Genomic DNA, 27633 nt, shown 5'->3' with positions numbered 1-27633 from the left:
CTACTAACAAATCAAAATGCAATAAAGGAAAATCCATTTATTACATGTGGATTGGAACAATTCTACAGCCAAGCGTCTACACTTTGGAACAATGGTGCTTTGAGCTAAATGCTAACATTGGTTTGCCTACTATCCTCCAAATGACATTCCTAACATGCTGATGTTAAGCATGTTTAATGCAATTTAGTGTGTTCGCATGCTGATTGGCACAAAACACAATGTAGGTGATGGGAATGTCATTCATTTTGTGTTCAAATGTTGACAAACAGATGATGCTGTTGGATAAAAAGTCTAAGGATGTGATGAATTTATGTACCAAAATTAGAAAAAAGATGCTTGTGAAATAGATGTTTCATAAAAATGTAAATGTTGTGTTCACAGAATGATTGCCAGGACAATAGTTTTGCATCTGAAGTGCCTCCTGTAGTTTTTTGTCGGTATGCAGCCTATGATACCAGACTGTTTACCTTGGATGCATGCACCTACAGCACTGAGACACTTGTAAAGCCTGCATTCAGAGCTCAAATTCTTTCACATTTGTTTATGTTGACCATTAATGCAATGACACACTTTCCCACGGTTAGAACGACAGCATTCCATCCTAAAACGCTTTAAGCTAGTTATCTCTTAAATGATGTTACTTTGTATGAAAAAGTAGGAATTTTGCCGTTGCATACACGTGATGAACAGCAAGAGTGCTTATCGTTTCATTGGGTTTCTGCTGCTTTAGACTTTGTGTCCAGTGCTCTTAGTCCCTGTTGACTCAGTATGTTTACATAAACAGCATTCCAGTCTTTCCTGCGCTGCTTCAGTCCGATCACTCACTCTCTACTCCCCTTTCTACTTTTTCAATTTCTGTCTTTATTCTCTCTTTTTTTATACTGTATTCCGCCATTTTTTAATACTTTGGTCTGGTGTTGCTTCCATTGGGTTTATAGGTTTAGAGTTCTCTGTGTTGGAACCAGATCTGGTGCAGTGCTTGTTGTGGTGACACCAGTCAAGTTCATTGTTGTTGCAACTGTTACTGTTGAAGAACTGCAAACAACTCTTGATAAAATTGTGCACCACTTGCTACATTGGTGCAACACTGAAACAAAATGAATGGTAATCTGAGCTGATGTTATTTAACTGCACACATGTCCTGTTTGGTAACAACGGCAGTTTTACTCTGGGTCCAGAAAGTGGCATGCTTGCATATTTTTAGCCACCAACTGTGCCCCAAGAGGAAATCATTGTTTTAATAAGCAATTCCAACAATGCTAATAATAGACTGTTTTCCCATTATGCTACAAGCTTGTTGAAGGGAAAACATTCTCCTTTAGTTCACCTATCTCACTGTGTAATGCCTTTAGCTGCAGTATGGATAGTTAGCATGCAGTCTGGGCCTTTCTCTCATTATTTTACAGCTATCTGCTATCAGCATATTAGTCTTTCTGGAGTCGATTTTACTGCTACGACACTCTGTAAGTTATACTCAGCAGAAACAGGGAAATGGAGGAAGAGTGAGAGGGAGAGAAAGGGGGGAGAGGGAAGAAAGAAGGAGGACATTTTTTTTAGATTATTTTGGAGGAGAGGAGCGGAGGAACATGGTACAAGGATAGCCCTAGGAGAAAGATAAACCTGTAGAGGGACTGGAAAAGGGATGATAAAGCCTTGGGAAGAATGCTGGAGAGAGAGAGAGACCAAGATAGAGACATAGAGAGCAGAGAACAGGAAAGGACAGCAGAAACCTCAGGAGAGAGCCGATGGAGACGGCCGGGGAGCCTCAGATAGACAGAGATAAAAAGCAGAAGGGGGAAGAGAGGAAGGAAAGTGAGGGAAGATGGAAGGAGAAGATAGATGGCTCTCTGCAGACTTGCGCAGTGTGTTGGGTAATGCTAGGTCACCAGGGGACTAATCTCTACTGATGCTGCAGCGTTGAAGCAGTGGAATGATAATGGCCTGTTTGTGTGTGTGTGTGTGTGTGTTTGGGGGGGGCATGTGTTTGTTTGTGCGGCTTTGCATATGCATGTGTGTGAGGAGATAACACGTTTGCATTTGGAGGTACCACTTTTTGCCTCCTTTTGTCAACATAAACATACACAAACACATTACACGTGTACACATAACCCCTTATCAACGCCTCATGCCCTGTAGGACTGAGTCACCCGTCTACTGCACAACTGAGAACAATATTCATCTGTTGTGTCTCAGAACACTGTTCAGCTCTCTTCCTGCAGCATGGTCACGGGTGTGTGTTTTTTTTAATGTGTTGACCCACTTCAGCCCTGAGTGGGTGCGATTTCTAGAGCTCTGGACCCTTGAAACACTAACAGATTGTCAACACGCCAAATCTGCATGCTCAGCTCACACCTGGGCCTCTAGTTTAACATCGGTAAAGTGTCGGTAAGGTCCAATAACTAACCGCAGCGGTGTGTCGGTGTTGACACTGGCACACACTGCAGGGCTGGGTGTGGCGATCCTTGTACTCATAAGAATACTTTAATATGAGAGAAAAATACAATAAGTGGTGTGTGTGGCTACAACAGGACTTGTATATAACTAACTTTTACAGAACAAACAATTGCAGTGATATACAAAAGTACTAAAGAAGTGACATTAGAACTTAGACATTAGAATTTAGGATACATATTGACATACATGTTATGTAAAGTCACTAAATAGTTAGATTAACCCAGTTTTGAACTATGTTGAAGCCCCAATACAATATTACACAGGCCCTAAATATAATATACTAAGTAATTAATTTTCTTTCCCAATTCTTGTTGATATAAGATTTATTTTTCATATAGGCCTGCTTAATACAATAACACATAACCTGGTGCCATTGTGAACCATATTGGGCATTAAAAAATAAGGAATTTCATGGATTAAGTTGTTATTTTATACAAATTGATAAAGCCAATTAATGGTATAAGATACTTTTTCCTTATAGAAGTGTTCTCCTTAGATTTTTTTAGGTAAGTTTTAGGTGAATATTTATTTCTCTTTGAGCCTCTGTGATATTCGCATGTACTTAAAGTAGATATGCCAACATTTGGTGCAAAATCCTTAATGCCATCTTCTTTTACAGTCTGAAGATGTGCATTTGAAAACACCAACAGCACTGACAGACTGGCATATCAAATCCCAAATGTGGCTCCTCTCTATCACCTTTAAATTCCTTGCCTGAAGTTTTGAGGAATGCCTCTGCACCTCGTCGGTTAGCTCGCAGTCTAAAAATGCAATTTTATTTTTGCCTCCTGTGTTCTTGGTGCGAAGGCAACATTTATACTTTGACACAAGGATGATTGCAGTCATATTCAAAATAGACAATTTGCACTCAACTACGAAAGTTTATGGCATCGTTTGCTCTGTAATATCATTAGCACGATATCTTTTTTGTGAATCAGACCCTGAGACAGGGCAGACGAGTGATGCACAATTCATGGTGCTATCAGCAGCTGAAATTCATTTATTGTGAATTTGCCCGTGATAATGTTTATCATATCAGTAGCTGAGTTGGCCGGCACAGGGACGACCCACTCTAGTCATTATTTTTAATCAGCTCCACCTTTTACAACCGGCTTGGCACATGACACCAATGGTCTTTCTGCGGGCGACAAACCCCATTTCTACTCTGTCCTAACAGCAGTATGTAAAGCATTGACTCCAGACACACTGCTATGCTAATGAGCTGACATTCACCTCATATTATAAAGTATTTTTAGGAAAAGTGTCTGGGAATGTAATTGACATTGGATGTGTTCAGAGCTTATTTTAGGTAACAAGTTTGTTTTTACAGTCATGCAGATGGAGGGGTGCTAATGTGTGGTGGGTGTTGCATTTCAGATCTGTATGTGAGATATCGTGTGTGCGTCTGTTTGTGTATAAAATAGATGTATGTGGGCCTATGTTATAATATGTGCGTGCATTAGTGCCTATATGCTTACACACTCGGGCAGCGGGTATTGACAAGGATCCTTCGCAGGTTGGTGTCACAGTCAAATGTGACGTCTGCTGGAATTCAAGGCTGGGTGCGTCTTGTCCCTCCACCGTTGTGTCCGTGAGTCTGCAGCAGGGAGAAGGAGCTACTGTACCGTCCTCTGTTCGTCCCTCTTTCCTAATCTATGGAGTTAAGCTCGAGTCTGACCACTAAGAAGAAGTGGGGTCTGGCTTTATGCGTGCTCCGCCTGCGCCACAAGGCCCTCCGGAAAAGGTAGATAGAAAAAATAAGAAAGAATCAGAGAATACAGTGCCGAAGGGGTGCTGGATTGACAAGACTAATAGGCAAAGTTCATGACGGGGTGTGAGTTCTTGTTTTTAACTTTTACAGCTAAGTTTTAAGACTATCTGTGCGTTTTGCCTTTGTGTTTTATTTAACGAGGTATCCCTTGTTTACTCCGCTGCAGGACTCCTGTAGAAGAGCAAAGAATAAGCAAGGGAAGGTGGCAAAGGGGACTGGACTGACAGGACTAATAGGCTAAATAATGATTTATCTATCCAGGGGTCAGGGCTTGTTTTAGCTATACCGCTTCTCACCGGGATGTCCAAAAAATGCTTTTTGAGTTTTGCCTCTTTTTAGCTTTTTATTATTGAGTAGACTTTGACCTTTGCATTGATAAATTCAATAGTAATGGCACTTTATTTTGTGTCTGAATATTTAAGGGTAGAGCTGTAACCATTAGTCTATTAATTTAGTGGCCAATTGGCAGTTAATTTGATAATTGATTGAACACTTCAGACTTAAGCTTCTCAAATGTGACCACTTACTTCTTTTCCTTTCTTTAAATCACAGGGAATATGATAAAATTATACATTTGAAATGTTTTTTTTACATAGACCAAACCCTTAATTGATTACCAAGACAATTAAAGGTAGATTTGAATAATATCATAATGAAAATAGCACTTAGCTGCAGCTCAAAGTGTTTAAAGTATGTTTGGGGGAGGCAAAGCCTGAGGAAAGATTCAACAGTGCAAGATATATCTTTGTCCTGATTTGTTTATAACTAAAAGACGAAGACAGTTAAAGACAAAAGTAGAAGAGCTGTTTATTGAGCGTATTTTGAGGGTGGATTTGCTTTGAGTTTCTTTTCAGAAAGAGATAAATATTGCTTAAAAACAGAAGTGATAGGTAGATCTACTGCTCTCCCAACATGTCAATGTTTTTCCAATGTTGATATCTCTTTTTAAAATGCATTTTGCATTACTTCATTAATTGCATCAAGGTTTAACTTCAGTCAAATCTAGTTTCTATTGCTATTCCTGCATGCTGATAAAGCTGAAAATAGTGAACAGGCTTCGATATATCACAGAAAAAAAGGTGAGACTTCCTTCTGGTTGGATGTGTTGTTGTGAATCTCAGGAACACCTCTACAACGTGACAAATGCTTGATTTTTGTCCTTCTCTATATTGAAGAAATGTCATCCAGTGGATTCCTCTACAGTTTTGCCATTTTGTGGAAATTAAATTTCGACAAAGTGAATGTGGTTCTGGAGGCATGAATGGAAAAACGTCAATCCACATTGAAGCATGAAACCAAGCTCCTGTTGTTTGCTCTTCCATGGATTGACAGGCCTATATTACATCTTATTGTTTAATATATATATGGATCTCATTAACAGTGACATTCACTTTGATTGGCAGTGAATAATAGAAATGATTTAGAGCCTACTTCAGAAAACTAATAACGCTATGTTACTTTTCAGGAGGATTATTGTTACCTAGCATGAGATGGGGCCTTTGCTATCACTAAAGCCCCCTGGGAGCAGGCCGCAGCAGTGCTAATAATTAACAGTCTCAAACCAGCAACTACATGATTCCTCTGTGTTGCTTGCTTGGGCAGATTAAGCTATAATTTTTGGGGAAAAATCATTTCCCTGTCGCTGTTGTTTTTAGCCACTTTCCAAGTAAAGCAAAAGGAAAAACACAGTTTGCTTAACCCTGCACAACATGGGTCTAAAGTGACCCGACAGAGTTTTTATGTTCTATATCTTTGCAATAATTCATCATTCAGTATTCCAGGTTTTCCTCAATTAGTTTGTTTTTGATCATCATACATCCTAATTTTTATGTTTTCCTTTATTAATTTTTGAATAAAATCCCTTTTTCTGTCACTACTCTTCTAATACACAACATGGGTGAAAAATGAGCCATATCCATTTCTTTTTAGCTAAGTAGCTTGTTAAGCTAACTTCTTGGCTAAGTATTGAGCTAAGTAGCTTGCTAAGCTAACTACTTAGCTAACTTCTTGGCTAAGTAGTTAGCTTAGCAAGCTACTTAGCCAAGTAGTTAGCTATGTAATAATACAAAAACTTTTTTTCTTCATAAATTATAAGAAGCAAAATTAAAATAATGATCTGTTGTTATCAAAAACTAAATATTTAAAGAAAATTTATATTTTATATAAAATAAGTTGATATCAAAAGATAGAGCACAGAAACACACAGCAAGCAATAAATAACATGGGAAATGAATGCGGGTTATTTTATGACCCATGTTGTGCATCAAAATGTTAAAAATATATAAATTGATGCATGGTTATGGCAATAGTGGACTCTGGGTACTTTATTTCCAATCAAGTAAATGATATAAGTCCTTATTTTTTCTTAATTTGGCATTGATTTTGAGAAAAACAACAGGGCAGCAGATTAGAACAGACTTTTTCCCCTGCAGACTCTCTGAGTTGTCAAAGCACAAAATGCCCAGGTGCAATCAATAACATTAACGATAGCTCCACTCGATTAGAGTGGCTGGGAGCGTTCCCTCAGCCCTGTGTTCCCTCAGATCACTACCTCTGCCAATGAGGTAATGTTTGTCTGTCATCGGATATTGTTAGCGCAGTATCTCAAAAAAGTATTGATGGAGTTTAACTTTGGCCAAAGAAAAAAACAGCATGTATGTAACCCTAACCGAAATCCAAACCTGTGTAAATGACTGACTGTGATACAGAGGGAAGACAGGGCCGAGCTTCTGTGGGACTGACCCCGAATGACCCCCCTTCATTAATGATGTTAATTACGCCTGTGCTTTCCTGCAAGGACCTCAAACTTCTGCTGTTCAAGATGCCTGCAGGTTTTTCTTGTATTTTCTTCAAATATGTCTCATTTCTTTTGAAAATCATCTGGCACAAACCTCTGAAATGGAACCTAATAATCGTGGACGTCTGAGCTGGATTGGTTGAACTTGTGCCCAAATGTCACTATTTAAAAAAACTATATAAAACTATATATATATATATATATATATATAGCTCTTAAAGTTATGTACTTACTTGATTCCTATGGTCTATGTCTAGTACCATCAGGTTGAATGCAGTTATTGTAAGTCGCTTTGGACAAAAGCGTCTGCTAAATGACATGTAATGTAATGTAATGTATTTTTTGTAGTTGTTGTCATTTTACTCATATCAGATTCACAAAAAGTCTTGCAGTGTGAGTCAGTTTAGGAACACAAGGCAAGTAAATTAGATTTATTGTTCAGCCCCAAAGAAGTATACGCTGGGTTTCGATCCTTTTGCATTGTTGCTTCCTGTGAGAAAGTCTTTATCTGGGCCATGTATGTCAATTACGTCACATTGATGAATGAAGGAAGACAGTTGAGAGTCTTTTTATTGTATGTGCGCCCAAAGGAAAAAAGAAAAACAGACTATTTTATGAAAAAACAGGTGCATATATAAAAGCACCAATGACCAACAATACAAATCAAATATATAAAAATCAAATATGTTTGCAATCGCATTTTACACACATGCACATGGCTTTTTGTCACGCTTTCACTTGCTGTTACTGAGCGTGGGCGGATGTATACCAGGCTTTGTGGCGGGCTGACGTCATTGGAATGTATAAATACAGAATGCAGTGAATGAGTGCACTATAGATGAAGGAGTGCAGAGGGTAAAGTGCACTGCACAATGAAAGATACAGCAGACACCCGTCGGCGCAGTGTGTAAGAAGGGTTTGTTAGATGTTTCCATACTGAGCAGAGTAAACCATCAACTCCGGACTAATGGCTTTTTGCGTAACACGGCACAGAAAACACATGAATGTGATTTTCTTGGTGTGCATGCATGTTTTGTGTGTTTGGGGATGTTTTGGCTTTGTGTTTAGGAGATAGAAATGTGCTTGTCTCACTCGGTCTGCAGTCATGTCACTTGACTTGCACTGCCTCAAGGCGTTGTGTGTTTGTGGACACATGCGCACGTACGCCGCCCCAGCAGCCATGTAGAGCAGCGCTCCTGTTTTCCCATGCAAATTTTATTCCAAGTCAACTGGTTTTATCACAAGGATTTTCCATGCAGTCACAGATGAGTGTCTGCCTGCTGCAGGTTTATTTTAGTGCACCAACATCTCTATATTTGTGCATCTATAGGGGATTGTATAACTTTTGCTCATTAACCTCTTGTTGCGTGTCATCTTTAAGTGTGTTTGCATTTGTGCCCCTGTGTATACGTGTGCGTTATCTACCGTAGAGTTCAGTCAATGCAGCGTAGCGTGTGGTCTTGTATCCGTCGGCTGCCTGTGGGGAATTTCAACAACAGTCGATTCAGCCTCTATAGATTGGTGTGGCCTGAACCCTGCGGCACAAAGCCCAGTGTTTATGTTTTTCTGTGTCTATTAATTGGAGGCTACAGTATTTAGCTTAATCACGGAGAGCTGCACAAAACACTGCAACCCCATTAGAACCGCTGTAACTAAATTATGGCTTACACTCCAGTTTTTAGCTGTTCAGCTGATGCTTTTATCCAGAGTGACATACAGCACAGTGTGTGAGGGGGAAGCAGGTCATTGTCTTGTGTAACAACAACTCTGCAGGATGCATGTCTGTTTATGGAAACCATACTTACACACTGCTGTAAGATGCATAGATTTAGTGTACTGTGTGTATTTTGTTTTTTTTGTTGGAGAAGCTGGAGTGTCTTGGTTATGAAGCTGCTTTATTGATCTTTGTCCAGGAAATTCAATTGTTATAGCAGCTCAGGGAACAAAACAGGCAATCCAAAACTCTACATGAGGAATAACTACAAAATAGAAATGAAAAGAAAACTCTACCTGCATGAAAAGTAAATCACATTTTCGCTGCCAAATAGCTTTATAATGGATAAATAAGCTTTGTTACTAGCATATCTAATAATGATAATACTTTTCTATTGATTTGTGCATCTCTATTGGCTTCTTCATAGTCTTGCAGAAAGTTGCAAGTTAATCGTATTACACTGTTTAATTAATCTTTCTAAAAGACCTCTGGACCCTCTTTTGCATTATTGGCATTGATGCATCTGAGATAGAGGTGTCAAACAAAGGACACTTGGAGGTGGAAACAGATCCAGAAATACAGCACACAATATTCCCAATAAAACTTAGCTGCTTATTTTGTGGTGTACCTGCAAGCTTCTCGCCAAGGTTTGATTGGCCAGCTGGTTTTGGAAGAGCTGGAGAGTTCAAAGGGTCAGAAGGCCTCTGGAGGTGACAATAACAGATGTGTTTTGCAGTCAGTCTCTGCTTCATTCCTTGTAAAGGTCAATGTTACTGGTCGTACTAAAACGTTCCTTCTTTGAAACCACGTTCACACTCCTGGATCCATGCTGTGGAACATGTTCCTGGGTGGCTTTTGGGGGGAACCCCAAACAATTTAATTACCCAGGCATTTATAGGATTTACTAGAAGAGTTTTGAAAATGTAAACTAACCGGAGAGAAGGAAATATTCTGATTTATGTTCACCTGATAAGTTGCTCAGTGTCAGGTCACAAGAAACGGCAACCTTCGGCTCAGAAAAGTTGAATCGAAATACTGGATTTTCTTGGTCAATGCTGATACTGATATCCAGATTTTTAAAAAATATATTTTTTAATTCTTTTAAATCCGACAATATAGGAATTTTAGCAGTAGTAATAGTGGTAGTAGTAATTGGGACAGAGTTTAGATGTTGATAAAGTAACAAAGCATCAAATTCAGAACTCAGAGTTTATATTTACAAAACCAAAGTTTATCCATTTGAACATTAACTTCTTAAAACACCTGCCAGGGTATGTTTAGGGGATCCTTACCCTCAGCATTAGACCAAAAAAATCAAATAAAAAATTGAGCCAAAGCTTAAACATCTTGTAGTTTCTACAAACTACAAACCCTAATTAGTTAGCTCTTTATTTTATCCCTATTTATTCTTTATTTACGTTTATTTATGTTTGAGAAGTCTTTTTCTGATTCCAGCTCCAAAAATGACCATGTCTGCCAACATATTGTTTATAAATTAATTTCCCCACTCAAAAATCAGCATCTGCATCGCTCTCAAAAAACCCATATCAGGCTTTCTACAGTTTTCAATTGAATATATGTCACAAAGGATTAGGAAATGATCACAATCTGTTTTTTAACATTATAGAAACTGTCCTAACTTTTTTGGAATCAGTGTTGCAAACGCTTGGAGAGCTCTTTAAATGCACTACAGCTGATGTTGTCTGGGCCTCTTGACTTATTGATCCACAATGTCAGCAGGTCAAAGTCCCCTTGAAGCCAAAATTTACGTTTAAACATTATGGCTGCAGCCTTTTTTTCATAGAGTATACTGTACAGGTATGTAGCATTGCACCTTGTGATAATGTATTGAATTGATGGCTGGTTGGTATGAAACAGGATCCTGCTGAGCCATAATGTGCAGCTATAGAGGTTATGTGGGGGCAGAGCAGCCAGTGACGCCAGGCTGCATCCTGAAAATAGCGGTGCGAACTCCACACAGACACAGGAGAGGAGAGAATGAGTCAGCTGTCCGACCGGGCCAAGATGGAGAGACGGAGAGAATGAAAGATTAACCAATGAATCAATCAGAGGTAGAGACTGTCGGAATGGTAAAGCAGAGCTGAAGGACACCCGTGGTCTGAAAACCCACGAGAGAGTGGAGGATGATGCTCCTGTTGCTAAGGACTACCTGTTACCTTGGTGATAACGAGACATGTTTAAGGATGAGTCATCAAGTTTGAACTCGAGAGCGGTCAACTGTTCGATACGGCTCCTCGGCGGTGGGAGACGTGTTAGCAACGCTCCGTGGCTTTCTTCTGTCATTAACAGTAGGAAACATCACAGGTGTCAGAAGGCGTGAAATTATTAGTTCCGGTTATTAAAAGGGCAAGGGAGAAAATAGAAACTTTAATTACATTTGTCTTGTCTTTTCTGTAAGATTCAGGCAACAGGGAAATACAATGCCTATAAAAAGTATTCACCCCTCTTGGATGTTTCACTCTTTCATTGCTTTTACACATGAAATCATGGTCAATATAATTTGGCTTTTTTGACAAGAATTTGCAAAAAAAAAAAAGTTTTATATCAAAGTGAAAACTGATTTTTACAAAATAATGTAAATTAATAAAAAATATAGGTTAAGAAAGGTTAAGGTTAAGAAAATTATTGCATAAATATTCACCCCATTTAAAGTAACTGACCTAATTCAACAGAGTTCCAGCTAGTTGATGCAGCAGTGTCACAGTTAGTGAAATGGACTTGAGTGCAGTTGATGTATGTCACATGATCGTAGAATAAAAAAACATGTCCGGGAGGTCCAATCTCTGGTTCATCAGTATTTCTGCTACAATTGCAACATGAAGACAAAAGAACACTCCTAGAAACTCAGAGAAAAGATCATTGAAAAGTATAAGTCAGGAGATGGCTCCATTAAAAAAAAAACACCTCACTGGACATCCCACAGAGTTCTTTTTACTAATTTTTCTTTCTAGTTTTTATACTAAAATCATGTGTAACTGTGACAATGCTGGCATCAACTAGCTGGAACTTTGTTGAATTCCGTCAGTTACTTTAAAGTGGGTGTATATTTATGCAGTCATATATTTTAACTTATATATTTCAATTCATTTGCATTGTTTTGTAAAAACCTGTTTTCACTTTGATATTAAGGAGGGTTTTTTTTTTTTTTGCAAATTCTTGTCAAAAGAGCCATGATTTCATGTGTAAAAGCAACAAAAGGGTGAAACATCCAAGGGGGGTGAATACTTTCTATAGGCAGATATTATAGCAGATGAAATAATTAAAGTGCAATGAGACAATGTGTGCAAGATGCATTTTAGTCTCCATCTGATCTGCTGAATAAATTAAATTGTATTGTATAATTTCTGACTTGTATTGCAAAACTGGCTGTATTTTTGCTTGGCTATAGCATGAAGGACAAGACTGACACAATTTCAAAGCAGACGTTAAAAATAAAGCACTCAGGGTATATCTCTCTCCCGTGTTATTTCACTGATGTTTTCAAGAAAGAAAAAAATCTGTTACTTTTTTTCATGCTTGGTAGATATGTGTCATTAAATGGGGCAAACACAGAGAGACCCAGATTCCTTCACAAGTGAGCAGGAATAAACGAGCAATTTTGGAATTCTTTTAACTGGCTCAGCGACTGATTTGTTGTGGATGGAAGGAGTCGCCGCCACCCAGGCAGCGAAAACAAGACAAAACACAACAACAAAATATGCACAGACTGGAATAGACAAATTAAATAGTGTGTTGATAGCAGGTAGAATGATTCAATAGTAAAGACTGATTCTATTCTGTCTTTACTTCCATCATCATTTCAAAAGAATTAGTTGAACGATAGTTGGGTATGTAGTGCATGCTACTGCAGAAGCAGCGTATCGATTAATGTTCGACTTTCATTGAATAAAGCCTTTAAAAATGCTAGTGTACAGCATATTTATGACTATGTTTTGTTTTTTTAAGCAAGGAAGCCAGAACATATTGAAAGATCAACTAACACTTTGTTTTGGTCTTTTTCCGAGGTGATTTGTAGAAATTAACCAGAATAAACAATATCACAAGCCTAATACACCTTCAGAACATTAATAAAGCAGTAAACCACTATTTAAAGTGTATTTTTTTTCATTGTTTTTTCCTCCTTTCCTCCCCTCATGTTGTGCTGTATTCTTTCTCATCATCTCTCTCTTCCTGTCCTGTTCACCTCTGTTATATTGTTTGTGGGTTTTTTATACGTTTTGGACGGGTTGATGGCAAATTTTGTTGTACCACCCTGTGCAATGACAATAAAGGTTTTCTGATAAAGATTCTGATAAAGATATAGTGGAGTAATGGTCCTGACCAGAGAAGTCGTGCTACCTCTGTGTTTTAATCCAAGACTTTGTTGACAAAAAACAACAACAAAGTATTATGGTAGCCGGTGCGGCAGTGTGTGCATGTTGATGCATGCATATTCCTGCTTGTGTCCCATTGTGCCGCTCTGTGCTGCTCTCATACAGCGGTTATGGTAGATAATGTCTGACTCATAGAGTTGTTGTGGAAGCATAGCAGCCTCCTGCTGGTTCCTCCTAAGGTTACACTGTTAGCTCTGTCCCCACTTTCGCTTTTTAGGAGTGTTTGCGGTGGCGTTAGCGTAGCCCCTGGCTCAGCCACCACCATGTTGAAAGCTGTGTGCAGGCAATCCGTATGCTCTGAATTCTGTGTACCGCCACTTTCAACCTGGAAATGGTCATACTTTGGCTATGTACACTACTGGTCAAAAGTTTTAGAACACACCAACTTTTCCAGAATTTAATTGAAAATTATGCAGTTTAATGTCTCAGTGTACTCTGAAATTAATGCACATTTGCAACATTTAAAATTCTTTATTGAGCATGATAGTGTTTTGAAAGTAAAAAAAAGATTCAAAATCACATTTTATGTTGGACTAAAGGACTAAAAAAAGACACAAAATGACCAAAAAAAGACACAAAATGACAAAAAAAGACACCAAAAGACACAAAATGACCAAAAAAAGACACAAAATGATTTACAAAGACATGAAAAGAATTCAAAAATGGACAAAATAGCCCAAGACTCCATAGAGTTAAGTTGTTAACCCATTTCTTGTTCCCTGAAAAAGGCCTACTTGTATAATTCTGAAATGTACATTATTTTTCAGTTTTGGTTAACCTTACCTTTTTTTATTTACCTCTGGCAGTTCACCACTTACCTTTGTACCCTTTCAAGCTGTTCATTTGACGTGAACTGCTTGACTTTCAATAAAAAACTGGAAAAATTGGGGTGTTCTAAAACTTTTGACCGGTAGTGTATGTTGGTATGTTGGACCAATACTGGATTCTTGATGCAGATACTGATATCAATAGTTAAGAGTTACAAAAATCTCCCAATATATTGGCCAATAGTAATTATTTTGTGACATAAACACATAGCATAAACCAACAATCCTGATATGGATCATCAGATTTTTGTTATTACATTGTTAGGGCCAAGATATATACAAAGTGAAACATTTTACAGTAAAAATCAACTTATGTCTGAATATGTCTGTAATAAGCTAATATTGGCTGTAAACCAAAGATCAACATCAGAACTTGAACTCTAAGTCTGAAACTTTAATTCTATTGACCTGATGACAGTGGTTTCTGGTAATTGTTGGCACAGATCTGTATTTATATCAAAATTAATGCTTGTTTAAGGGTAAATCTAGAAGTTGTTTTACCACTTCTACACTGTTGATATTTTCAGCACTGCCCTGTCAAGTCAGCAAATTAAAGCTGTTCAGACACGATTTCACAGTGCGGTACGATGAGGAATGTACTGGTAGGAAAAAATGCTCTCCTACCAGTACAATTGATTGGTGAAGAATCCAGTCATCAGCGGCATATCGCTTTTCCATCTCCTCCCTGTGGATTTTGTCAAATGAATTCATTTTGTTTTTCAATGTTCCCCATGTCCCTTGGCACAACGTAGCATTTCCACGGCTGTCATGATGAGCTTCTGCAGACGACAGAATTGCTTTTCGAGGTGTGGATGATGGACATTGTCTTCCATCACATCATACTGTATATGAGTCATTGTATCTCAGATGGATGGGTGCTAATTTTCAGATAAAGCATCCTGAAAAACAGTGACCGGCTGTTGAAAATTTACCACTGGGGCTACAGATGCCTTTGTGGGGTGTGAGAGCGGAAAGGCTGACTCTGAAAAGGGGCAGTGTGTGTGTGTGTGTGTGTGTGTGTGTGTTCCTGTGTGTGTGTGTGTCCGTGTGTTCAAATCTGTCCAAACACTTACGCTTGGGTTAGGGTGTAAGAAGCAGCCTGGGCATGTCCACACACATAACAAGATGTTGAAGGATGTACGGCACATTCTGCTGTCATTTACTTTCACAGTACAAGACTGACAGCCTCCTGTCTCGACCTGTGCTGGAACAGCACTTTGAGTTTAAAATAGTGTTTTACCAATGTTTGGGCATGAAAATAATCACTTAAATGGCCATTAAAATGTGCATTTAATGTCCTATTTTAAAAATGCATTAGTGCAAGAGTGGATAATGCCTCTGCAACACAAACATGCACACTCTTACATGGAAGGAAAAATGCTTACTGTCAACACAGGACATTCCTGATGGTTCATATTTTCTTGCCCCGAGGAAAGCCGATCACACAAACACACACTTGTCAAGCTGAACCATTACAGTGTTTATGCCACCCTGATCTCTTCCATTATACACACCCTCTGCCACTGCTGGGTTCACTTTGTCCTACCAGTGGCTAAAACTAGTGAGTGGTATGCCTGCAATGAGGAAAATGACTGTGATTATCTGTTGGAGTCATGGTCGTAAAACCTTCATGGTGCTGTGGCTCTCACATGCACAAAAATAAAAGGACTCCAAAATGCAAAGACTTTGCTCAGTATTGTGTAGCTTGTGCCTGTTGGTTTCGCAGAAATAAGAGCTATTTTAACTACTTAAAATTCTGATTCAGGAAGATTTTAAAATTTACTATTTGCAGTACAGATATTTTATTTTTTGGTGGCAGCAAGACTTTTAGACGTTTTATGGGTCATCTCTGATCTTTTGTTCAGACTGTTTGTCACCTTTCTGATTCACTCGTGCCTCAACACTTTAGTTAGCACGTTCGTTTGTTTTTATTTCCACCCCCTGCCAAACATTTGTTCCAGACACTCTTTAAGTTGAATAAATAGCAGTATCTTCTGGTAATAAGATATATAAAACAATAAATTGCAACATTCTATTTACATATGTACAGTGCTTAACCAATGAATTAGCCCACCTGTCAAATATTTAAGAAATCTTTGAAAAGCTTGTTTAAAACTAAATAGTTATTGTTATTTATTTGGCAAATAACAAACTCAATACCTAAAACTTATACCCAAATTTGAGCCAGAAGTAAAGTCATGTCAGAAATGAATCAAGCAGAAGCTGAAGAAAGAAATTTCAGGATCTCTCAATGCTTTCTTTGACTTTTTGGCAAATGTATATGTTTCATATGTGAACAGCCAACTACATTGCTGTGCATCACCCATAGTCACAAAATAACTTTGTAAACCAGTAATAAAATTAGCAGATTTTTAATTTTTTTTAAATAAAAATAATGAAGGCTAAATATACAGTAGCTACTGTGCATCTGTGAGGTTAGGAGTAAATTGACGCTGCGAGTGTGCAAATTAGTGCTAATGAGTGAAGGAAATTGATTTATTTAACCTTTAACCAGTGGAAGGAGTGTGGTTACCATGAAGCCATGCATACTGTTGAAGCTCAGAGGCACATTATAGATTCACTGATTGTTTTGTTTCAAATAGCATCTAGATTATGAATAAAAACTTGATCTGAAACCTAAAGAAAATGTTCAAATCACTAAATACAGTGCTACATATGCACCTGTGAAGCTCTCTGTAAAGTTCAGCAGCACAGACTGGTCCAGCTGGATGTCTGTAGACTTTGGCAGCCAGCCTCTGGGGGGGGGCAGATTGGCAGAGCATAGTGCCGGAGTGAACGGATGAACGAATGAATTAATACAGCATCTAATCTAGTGTATAATACAGTATCTATGTCAGTGAGTGCGGCGACTGGCATCTTTAATAAAATAATGTAAACTCTCACCTTTTATTCAAATATAATCAGGGAAAACCACCACACCACCATCTCTCATTACATAAACCTCACACTGTATGTTTGAAGGTAATGACCTTAGTTCTCTGTTGTGTTTTGCTGTTCAAAGACAAGCTTGTTGTCTGCCTCCTGTGTTTTCCACTTGCTCAGCACCAAAGCTTTCTCCACCTCCACCTGTGTTTCTCTGTAATTTAAGGTGGAGCGATGTACAGTATGTTTCAGCGTGAATCGATCTGTGTTTTAAAAAAACAACACACGCCCACATATGAGGCAAATTTTGCTTTGTTTTATATGTTTTTCTCCATGCTGTTATTTCTTGTCCCTCCTGTCTTACTCTCTATTCTCTGTCTTTCTCTGTTTCTGTCTGCTGCCTCTGTTTTTCTCTGCTTGTGTCTCTGTTTTGTTCTGACTGGTCTCTCTGCTTGTCAGCCTACACTACTCTCTTTCTGCCTTTTCACCTCTGTTTTTCTTTGTCTCTGCTTGTATTCATCTGACTGTCTCTCTCTCTCTCTCTCTCTCTCTCTCTCTCTCTCTCTCTGTATACTGTCTGTTTGTATGCCTCTTACCTGTCTCTCTGTCCCTGCCTGCATATTTTTCTGTCTGTCTCTTGGGTTTCGTCTGATTAAGCTTCTCTCTGTATCAGACTTCCTATATGTTTTCCCTGCCCACCTCTCTGACTCTTCTGAGTCTTCCTCTTCCTTCTTTCTCTTCACCTCCACCTCTTTCTTTCTGCTTTTCTGTCTCTTCTCCCACTCGATTCATCCTTATTCTGCCACCGTCCTTCCTCCTTGCCTTGTCTGTCTTTTGAGGCTGTGGCGTCTATGCTATCTTAATGTTTTTGCTGCTCGGCTCAGCTCCAGAAAGTTATGGGAGGCTAAGTGTTCATACAGCCAATGGCAAGATGAGCCTTATAAAAGCGCTGAGCTTATAGACGTGATGTATGACACCCTACGTGACTGCTTTGGTAAAGAAGCAGCATCCTCCTGCAAGGACACAGCCCTCTCCTGCTTGTGTGTGTGTGTGTGTGTGTGTGTGTGTGTGTGTGTTTGTGTGTGTGTGTGTGTGTGTGTGTGTGTGTGTGTGTGTGTGTGTGTGTGTGGTAAAACAGCAATGAAATCTCAATGCCAAGTTATCTGCTGTCCTTCGCTGCTGCATTAGAAGAACCATTGCTGTTGTGTGTGTGTGTGTGTGTGTGTGTGTGTGTGTGTGTGTTGGCCTTGCCACCACGTTAACACTTTGCGTCCTGGAACCCCCCCACCCCACCCCACAACACACACACACTCCCAACTCCCCCCTCCTCGCTCTGCAGTTGCCATGGCAACGCACCAAGAGGCTCCATCATGTGTCTGAGCCTGTGACCGCAATTTTATAACAGCTCACAAGCGCTGGCTTTGTGTGTTTGTATATATTTTTTTGCCTGCTGCCTTAATTTAGCATTTGATCATGTTGCTGGTACCGTGAATAGAAAGTGTTTGTCCGGCTCTTTCTCTCTCTCTTAGGCTCGGTTGTCTTATTCAAGTCTCACAGAGACGTCGTTGAAACAAGCGAGTTTTCTTAAGGTGAAGATTTGATTGAGTCATGATGAGGAGATGTTAGATTGATTGGAAATGCCAGCCCTGTTTCCCCAGTGCTGATGAATGTGAGAGCTGTATTCTCACTCCCGAAGCACATCGCAGGCTGTTTTAACAGAAGTTCATGTTATTGTGACAGGAGGAGAGCTCATCTGACAGAAACAAAATGAAATGCACAAGTGACTCTATTCTAGACACATTTGCTGAATCTACAGTCCAAAGAAGTGCAGGTACTAGGGCTGGATAGGGGCGTCACGATTCTCTATGATTCTGGACTTTTGGTTTCAAGGTCACTATTTCTAAGATCAAATATTCAGTTTCAGCAAATTTTTTTAACAGCACTGAAGGGAAGGTCATTGTTAGAATTTATATTGTTTCATATTAATCAACAAATGATTAATATTACGCCCTGATAACTGGCATTCACATTTTCTAATTCTTTAAAAATATAATCCACGTGCTATCAAGTGTGATAGAACTGTCATATTTTTTTGGAAATACCTCAAAAATGTTAAGCTATTTAAAAAAAAAAAAGAAGAGTTTTTATAATGGCACATATCAGACAGCATATACAACTTTTCCAGAATTTAATTGAAAATGATGCAGTTTAATTCTCAGTCTACTCTGAAATGAATGTACATTTGCAACATTTAAAAATTCTTTATTGAGCATGATAGTGTTTTGAAAATAAAAAAAGATTCAAAATCACATTTTATGTTGAACTAAAGGACTAAAAAAAGACACAAAATGACCAAAAAAAAAGACACAAAATGACTTACAAAGACATGAAAAGAATTCAAAAATGGACAAAATAGCCCAAGACTCCATAGAGTTAAGTTGTTAACCCATTTCTTGTTCCCTGAAAAAAGGCCTACTTGCATAATTCTGAAATGTAGCCTACATTATCTTTCAGTTTTGGTTAACCTTACCTTTCTTTATTTACCTCTGGCAGTTCACCACTTACCTTTGTACTCTTTCAAGCTGTTCATTTGACTTGAACTGCTTGAATTTCAATAAAAAATTGAAAAATTGGGGTGTTCTAAAACTTTTGACCGGTAGTGTACATATACGGATAAGCTTTTGATTGGCCATTATCGGCCAATAATACATGTCAACCGATATACTACTTACTACTTATTTCACAACAAGGCCAGGGTATTGTTTGTTCCAGTACCCTTAAAGTAATACAGATTCTAATAGAGTACTGCATTCATCAATACCCACCATGTGAATGGAAGAACATAGTTGTGTAATATGCCACTGCCAACTGTCAAAGTCAATGTGCATTAAATCAAAGCTTGCAGTGATCGGCTGCATGCAAAACCATTCAAATGGTTTGTTGTTTTTTTCTAGATATGGGTACAAAGTTTCAATACTACCTGGTACTGTGTTACCCAGACCTTGCAGGAAATCAACAGTAGTAGGGTTTAGTGTTTAGTACTCTAACACAGGAGTTCCCAGCTCAGGCCCCTTTAAAATGAATGTCCACAGCTTGCATTTGTCAAGGATAAGGTCATCCAAAGGGTTTTTTCCCTGTTTTTATTTGAATTGTTTTTAGAAGCCGTAAGAGGTAAAGTAATCCAGCAGTTGGCAGGAACAAAAAGTAAGGAATAGAAGAATTTTTGAAAAAATAAATACAATTTGCATGGTATAATTGTTTCTTTCTGATGCCTTAGATTAAGCTTGAAGGCCCTCCCCTGCTCTTCAGGAACCAAAGCTCTAAAAAACCATGAACAGTAATGAACAGTGGGCTAATAACACCAAAATAGAGCATGAAATTTGGTAAGACTGCCAGGCAGTATTAAAATAACAAATCCGAAAAGCACCATAGTTCACAGTGTCCTGACACAAAAAGCACAGTGGCATGTTTGGCATGGTCGGCCCAGAACAGAAACGTTACAGGCACGTTCCCAAAAATCTCCACAAATAGCCACGTGTGCCGTGGCAGCGTCCTGAAGCAACACGCTGAACCCCCTGCCTGATCAATCATTGTAAGTCGCCCTGGATAAACGCTCAAAAAGGAGCGAGGCCTGGAGACAGAGGCAGCCTGTGCTCTGCAGCCTATTTTATGTTTCACTCTCATGGGTTCAGTTCCATTTTAGACAAGCTAAAAGAAGTGGAACTTGAACCCTGAAAGGCTAACTGTGTCTGATCAAGTCTCATTGATCTGTTGATGTCATTAATCAGGTCTTATATTTTAAGAATACCTGCTACATAATACACATTTTCCAGGATTCAGAATTTTTTTTTCCTGTTCGTTTTTGGATGCTATCCATTTTTGTGGTGATTCATGTCTGAGGTGTTGGGTGGGTGTTGATCAGTTCAACCTGACTGTCTGTGAGCTTCAAACAATATCAGCCCATCAACTAACTGCAGTTATTTTTTGGAGTGGGGGATAATTCAGTGTTATCGTTCATGGTCAATCCAGTTAATCCCTAGCCTGGCTAACACCAGACTATTCTCAAATGAGGGCTAGTCTGGCAACGAGCAATGTATTTTTCCGTAGAGGAGGTGTGGTTTACGATCCGGAGCCGTTTATTGGACACTTAGAATTTTTTATCAAAAGCGTCTGTAGGTAGCTCTTAGCCAATCAGATCAGTTATACCAGATGACGTAGTAGAGCAACAGAAATGGATGTTTGTTGTGTGTGTGTCTGTGAGAGAGTGTTGCTGCTGCTTTGCTCCTCCAGTTCTCGCTTTCTGCAAGATTATTTATTTTCACGCTTTATTCTCCCTCATGTCCTTCAGCCACACACATCCACTGATTTTATGGGCAATAAACAAGCTGCTGCGGGCCTCTCGGCGGCTCCGCTGTCCGCGGTAGCGGGGCTATTAGCCGCTAGCGGCTATTAGCTATTAGCCGCTAGCGGCTATTAGCTATTAGCCGCTAGCGACGCTAATAGCCGCTAGCGACGCTATTAGCCCCGCTACCATAATGCCGGTGATCTCAGCGGAGCCGCCGAGAGACCTTTCGCCTTTCAACTTTCGCTCTAAACTATTTAAAACACCATCTACAGTTAAAGAGAGTTTCGCGTCTGCAGCAGCCATGTTGGATCCGGAAAACTACAAGCTTCCAAGTGACGAGTAGTACGCGTCATCGTCTTGCCGTCCCTCCCCGCTCTGTGATTGGATCCCTAAAACAGGGCTAAGAATCCTTCCTGGATTCCAGACTCTGCCGCAGTTCGAAATTAAATTCGAGCGCGCAAGGCAGTCTGGGTATACCCAGGCTAGTTAGTCCCATGAATAATAAATACTTCATATTAAGATATCTAAATTTGGCACAAAAGTCGACTTGGACTCAAGGATGAACTTCAAATTTGATGATCAAAGGTCAAGGTCTCCGTGACCTCACAATACATGTTTTTGCCATAACTCAAAAATAAATATGCTTATTTTGACAAAATCATACACAGATGTCCCACAGAATAAATGATGAAGTGGTGACTTTTTATATGCTCTGGAAAAACACTTTTCTGATTGCTCTTACATTTGGTCAGATACTGCAATGGTGACGCTAATCTCAGATTGTGCAGATTTTCTCTGCTGCTGGGTTGAAGATGTGTGTGAAGCACACACATACACTTATACACTTGAACAAACTCCTCCAAACTCTTTATATACTGCATATATTTTAAGAGTCTGTACAGACATGGATGTGAACTGCAATTTAAGCAGAGACATAAACCGCAAGGCAGTATTATATTTTGTTGAATTCTGTTGATTTTATAGTACTGCAATCAAAAAAACATTCCTTGTGTTTTCTTGTCCTTCTTCTTGTTGGGCTTTCTGTTTTTTTTTTTTTAAATATATTTTTTATTAATGAATAAACAAAAAAGAACAGTGGATGACTTATTAGGAGCCACAATATGAAAACAAGACACTAAAACACAATTCTAGACAACAAAGACTCAGAAACATATTTACAAATTAGACATAATGTACACACAAATAACATACAAAGAATAATATAAAGGACAACCACAACAACAAAAATGAAAACAACGATACACCAGTACAAAGCCACACGGCGAAAACAGACGAACAAACAAATAAAAAAACAACAACATGAATTTAGCCCAAACAGAAATATAGAGAGACTGGTAATACACACAGATTCCAGGATAAAAAGAGAATCATATGAAACGTTAACTAAATTCAAAGTAACCCTTGGACCACAGCAATAGCTGAAGACAAAGCTTTCTGTTTATTAAATATGAGTTTCTGTAGTTGTCAGCTCCATTCTTTATTTGTTCTGATAGATGATCATACAAACTGTAGTTCTTATTTCATTTATTCCCAACACAAGCTTTTAAAACGTCACTTCCTGCAGAAAAGACCTGTGTGACACAATGTGTTTAGAGCTGCAAATGTAAACGCTTTCATGAACTCTGTACTGGATGAATCATTTTTGAACGATGTCAGTCAGCAACAAGTTATTATTTAGATATTACTCATCTGCACTTAGTCTACAGTTGCACTTGCTGTGAGTCACAGAATCAAGCTGTGAGTTGGGTTTCCTGTACAAAAGTTACCTGATAGGTTACTTAACTTCCACCTCTCTGTTGTGTTTCCAGGCCTGAGACCCAGCAGAAAGCCCCGGTGACTGCCCCTCCTCCCCCGCCGCCCCCTCCGCCTCCCCCTGAGCCGGCAGGGCCCCCGGAGCCGGAGGAGGAGATCCTGGGCTCCGACGATGAGGAGCAGGAGGACCCCGCAGACTACTGCAAAGGTCAGCACGACACACATTCTGGAGTCAACCGTTCCCAGCCCATTACTTGCATTCTCGACATCTGTCGTACGGCGCTCAGCACCATCTCCTCTCTCTGCTTATGTCTGTAATTCTCTTTCTCATTTCCCCCTCTGTCCTGATGGGATTTGCAGCAGCGCCGTTGCAGCCATCAGTGTGAAACGCTCGCTAGTTTTGACACCAGCGTTTTCAAGGTTGTTTGGTTTTTGCCAGAAAGGAGCAGCAGTTTCCTGCAGCAGCTCAGGATGCCAAAGGCTGTGCTGTCTGCTAAGAGATTCATTTTCATCACACTGCTGTGTTTTAAAACACTGCACTCTTTCTGCAAACACAGCCAAACATTACACTTCACTCATCAGTTGGTATCTGTAGGGGTGCAGTGCTCCTAAGTTTAATTTTCTGTTATCATTCTAAATATACCATGATGGCTTTTAATATTATGCTATAATACAGTGTATATATATATATATATATATATATATATATATATATATATATATACACGTTTGGGAAGTTGTTTTCTACAGTGTAGGAATAAGTATTAAGTAGGGGTGGGCGATATGGCCCTAAAAGAATATCACGATATTGCAGTGATATAATATTGCTATTTTTGCGATAACGATATTCTTGGCGATATTAGGAAATACTTAAAAAGATATTGAAAATGTTTTAGTCTGTATAAATAATTAAAAATCTAAAATGTAGTTTAAAGGAAAATCTCAAGAGTTGCCAAATACACATTTTTTTACTCTTGACTCTTGAGTATGAGCAAATAATAAAAATAACCATTTAGGGGTTCCCGGGGCATATTTTAATGAAATTTTGTAAAGGAGAATAAAGGTTCTTTATGTTTTTACAGTCTTCTTGTAAATTCTGTGGTGGATTCTGTTAACACAATGTGCTCTTATTTTGAAAAGCTGCATGTGTTTAGCGACAGGTAGTAAGTAGCTTTTTGTGATTAAAACAACTTTAACCACTACATCAAGAAGTAAGAACGTTGCCAATATCATGATATGCATTTTTTTTAACCATAAAAAAAATATACCGATATTATTGTGAACGATACGATATGGCACACCCCTAGCATTAAGTACAAAAGTATCAGCAAAAAGTACTTAAAGTATCAAAAGTACTTGTTTTGCAGATAGGACTCACTCAGATTGTTATATATATATTCCAAATATATTATTGGATTATTTGTATTAATACATTTATGAAGCAGCATTTTAATTTTTGGAAAGATTGGGCTCATTTTAACTACTTAAAATACTGTTATGAAGTTCAATTTAAAAACATTTTTAAAGTACAATTCTTTTAAAATTATTATGTTTTTCTGTTAAATATCAACCTAAAATGTAACTAAAGCTGCCTGCTAAATGTAAGATATAATACAACTTCTTGTTGTGTTTTGTAGCTTCTTTTTACTGGCTTTCTGATAAAGTCGCTCTTCGGAGAAGTGCATACATGGGAAATTATTCTTATTATCATGAGCTGTAGTAGAAGCATTAGTAGTAGTATTTGTTGTACATATTTTGGCCTGCCCACCCTTCTTGTGTGTCTGTGTTATTCTACCTAAAATTACACAATTCACCAAGTTAGTGTTGAAGGAAATACACCTACAACAAATGTAACCCTGGCAGGCTAGACGTCTCTGTCTGCCAGCTGGTGGTGTCATTGTAGCAACAACAAAGACGATTTTGATGTCTCATTGAGGTAAGCATATTCAGCTGCAGGTTGAAACATTACAGAAAATTACTGAATCATTTTTGTTTAACCTCTTAACAAATGCTGTCGTAGAATCAATTTGAAGATGTATTACACAGAAATCTGACCAACAGTCACAGTCTCTTTACAGGAAACTTCTGCTTGATTGAGACATGAACAGCTCGGATTTGGGAAATCCCAAGTGTGCTCTTATATCAAGTGTTTTTCATAAAAGGAAATTAAAAGACGTTGAACCTTAGTTACACAGAAACAATGACACGCCAACCTGCAAAGTAAAAAGAGAGAAACTAGGTGTTGTCTCTCAGTGTTGTTCTGACTTTTGGATTCGTCTGACACCTTTGGCATCTGAATCTGTTTTTTGATACTTGCTAAATAAATCCCGCACAAGGCTGCTATTCGAATCGACCTGGTCGTCAGTTGTTTTTCTTTAAAGATTTTCGACAACAATGCTCCTTTTATAGAGAAGCCTAAAAATTACAGTTATTGTTCTTCAACCCCTTTAAATAACACCATGATCCTGGTCTCTTCTGAAAGGAAACTCTTTGGAGTTTATGTCATAAAGTTGAAATTACTTAAGTGATGTCCAAATTTCTGATTTGTTTTATATAAAAAAAATAATAATAATAATTTTACTTTTCTGTTTTGTCGGTTTTTGTATGCACTCATATTATAAAAAAGAGCAGCTGTTGTCATCTTTGAACATACTCAATGTGCTTTTAAAAATGTTTAATTTGCTGAATTTAGGTTGACTTAGAATGGAAGTGTAATGGATTACAAAAAGCTACACTGTAGAGCCTCCATATTATCAATATAAACATTATTCATCTTTTCTGACACAGGACAAAAGCTCAACATGTACAAAAAAGCGGCATGTCGAGCACACAGTGTACAGTACACAGCTTTAATTCCTGTGGGGTACAGATGTGTCATGCTGTATTATTTACATCTAGACAATTCATATTTGCTCAGTTCTAAATAATGCACAATGTTCGCTAGGACTGGACTGAGTATTTTCATTATGGATTCATTGTTTTGCCTATTAAATGTCTGAAAAACTAGAACTACAGCTTTGTGGTTGTGTGCCGCTGCTAACCAGTCAAGTTACAGTTTACATCCATGTCTGTGCAGACTCTTAAAGCAGCTATTATAGTAGATATTCTTCAGATATGTATTCTGCTGCAAAGATGCTACACATTCCATAAATCAGGTGCTTCACACACATCTTCAATCCAAAGCCAGAAAATATTCAGTTTTCAGTTTACCACACAGCCCATTAAGTTGGGATAAAATATTTTTTTTACCTCTTTCCATGAGATGATTGTGACAATGGGATTTAATATTGACAGACAGATAAAGTGTATATCTTCTAAAAAATTAATTCATCAATCTCTTCCAAACATATCACAATGAAAATGAAGACACAATTATCAGAGGATTGTGTCTGACAACAAAATTATTCCAACTTAATGGGCGACTGTGTATTATAAAAGCCACAGATCTTCACGTTTTGAAAGCTGGAGTAAATATTACCAGCAAATATTGACCCAGAGTTTTCACTAGTACTCTGATTAATCAATAGGCTGATGTTTTTCCCTTTGTTCAATTAGTAATTTCAGCACTGATGTTTACAAAATGGAGCATTTACAAATTTAAGGACGTTTTTTTTGTACATTCCACCTGGAAGCTGCTTGACATTGTCCTGGATCAATCTTTTTCATATTTATGCACATTCATATCATTTTGTCATGTGGATTATTATTATTATTTTGTTGGTCTATTCAGTATATGTGACATCCCTCCTCAGTTGCTTTTCTTAAGGTTTCTTCTATTTTCTAAGTGTTTCTTTGGGGGGTGGATGGGGTCTTTATCTGAAATGATGGTCGAAAAAAAGGCAGACAGTCTACTGTACAGATTGTAAGACCCCCTGAGGCAAATTTGAGATTCGTAATATTAGGCTACAGAAATAAAACGGACTTATTCAAACTGTACTTTCCTCCCACTTCTTTGTTTATATTAATCCACAACACTTGTCTCTTGCCTCATTTTCTGTCTGTGTGACCTCCCTCTTCTCTGCTGCTCTGCCTCCACTTCTTCCTCACTAATGGATTTCATGTCATTGCCTGGTTATCACCAACAGTCGCCCGTAACCTTCACATCTCTCTCTTTATCCCTCTCAGGAGGGTACCATCCGGTGAAGATCGGGGATTTGTTCAACGGGAGGTACCATGTGATCAGGAAGTTGGGGTGGGGCCACTTCTCCACCGTATGGCTGTGCTGGGACATACAGTGAGTCACACACACACACACACACACACACAGATCACAATACAGTAGAGTAGACTCACAAGATGCAAACACACACTCACCACAAACACGTCATGACCTAGAAAACACCCTCGACACACTCACATGCACACAAAGGCTCCTCTTGCAGTCCTTCACTTCACCTTGCTCTCTCACACACACACACACACACATATCACATAAACCACACACACCAAACATGCACCTGTTGACACGAGCACGCACATTTCCCAAAACGACGGTTGCAACCAACACCAACGCCGGCACTAAAGCCATTCATTTGCACTATACTGTTGTTTCTGTGTTCATGTGGCAACAAGGGTGGATGGATGACAGTGCTATCAACCCAGTGTCACCTTTCCCTGACTCTCTCACACACACACACACACACACACACACATACTCATTTACTCATGTCACTGG

General features: G+C 38.7%; 1 protein-coding gene across 1 annotated transcript in view; it reads left to right on the top strand.

Annotated features, from left to right (window-relative positions):
• LOC131973895 (SRSF protein kinase 2-like) overlaps positions 1-27633 on the top strand; it is an 80009-nt gene that overhangs the window by 28980 nt on the left and 23396 nt on the right. Inside the window, exons 3-4 of the mRNA XM_059336021.1 lie at positions 23015-23166; positions 27084-27192. Of these exons, the coding sequence (XP_059192004.1) occupies positions 23015-23166; positions 27084-27192 (261 nt within the window). The remainder of the gene's footprint in view (positions 1-23014; positions 23167-27083; positions 27193-27633) is intronic.

The sequence above is a fragment of the Centropristis striata genome, chromosome 6 (assembly GCF_030273125.1).
Source record: "Centropristis striata isolate RG_2023a ecotype Rhode Island chromosome 6, C.striata_1.0, whole genome shotgun sequence".
Lineage (NCBI taxonomy): Eukaryota > Metazoa > Chordata > Actinopteri > Perciformes > Serranidae > Centropristis > Centropristis striata.
This window is presented reverse-complemented; position numbering and strand designations above follow the sequence as displayed.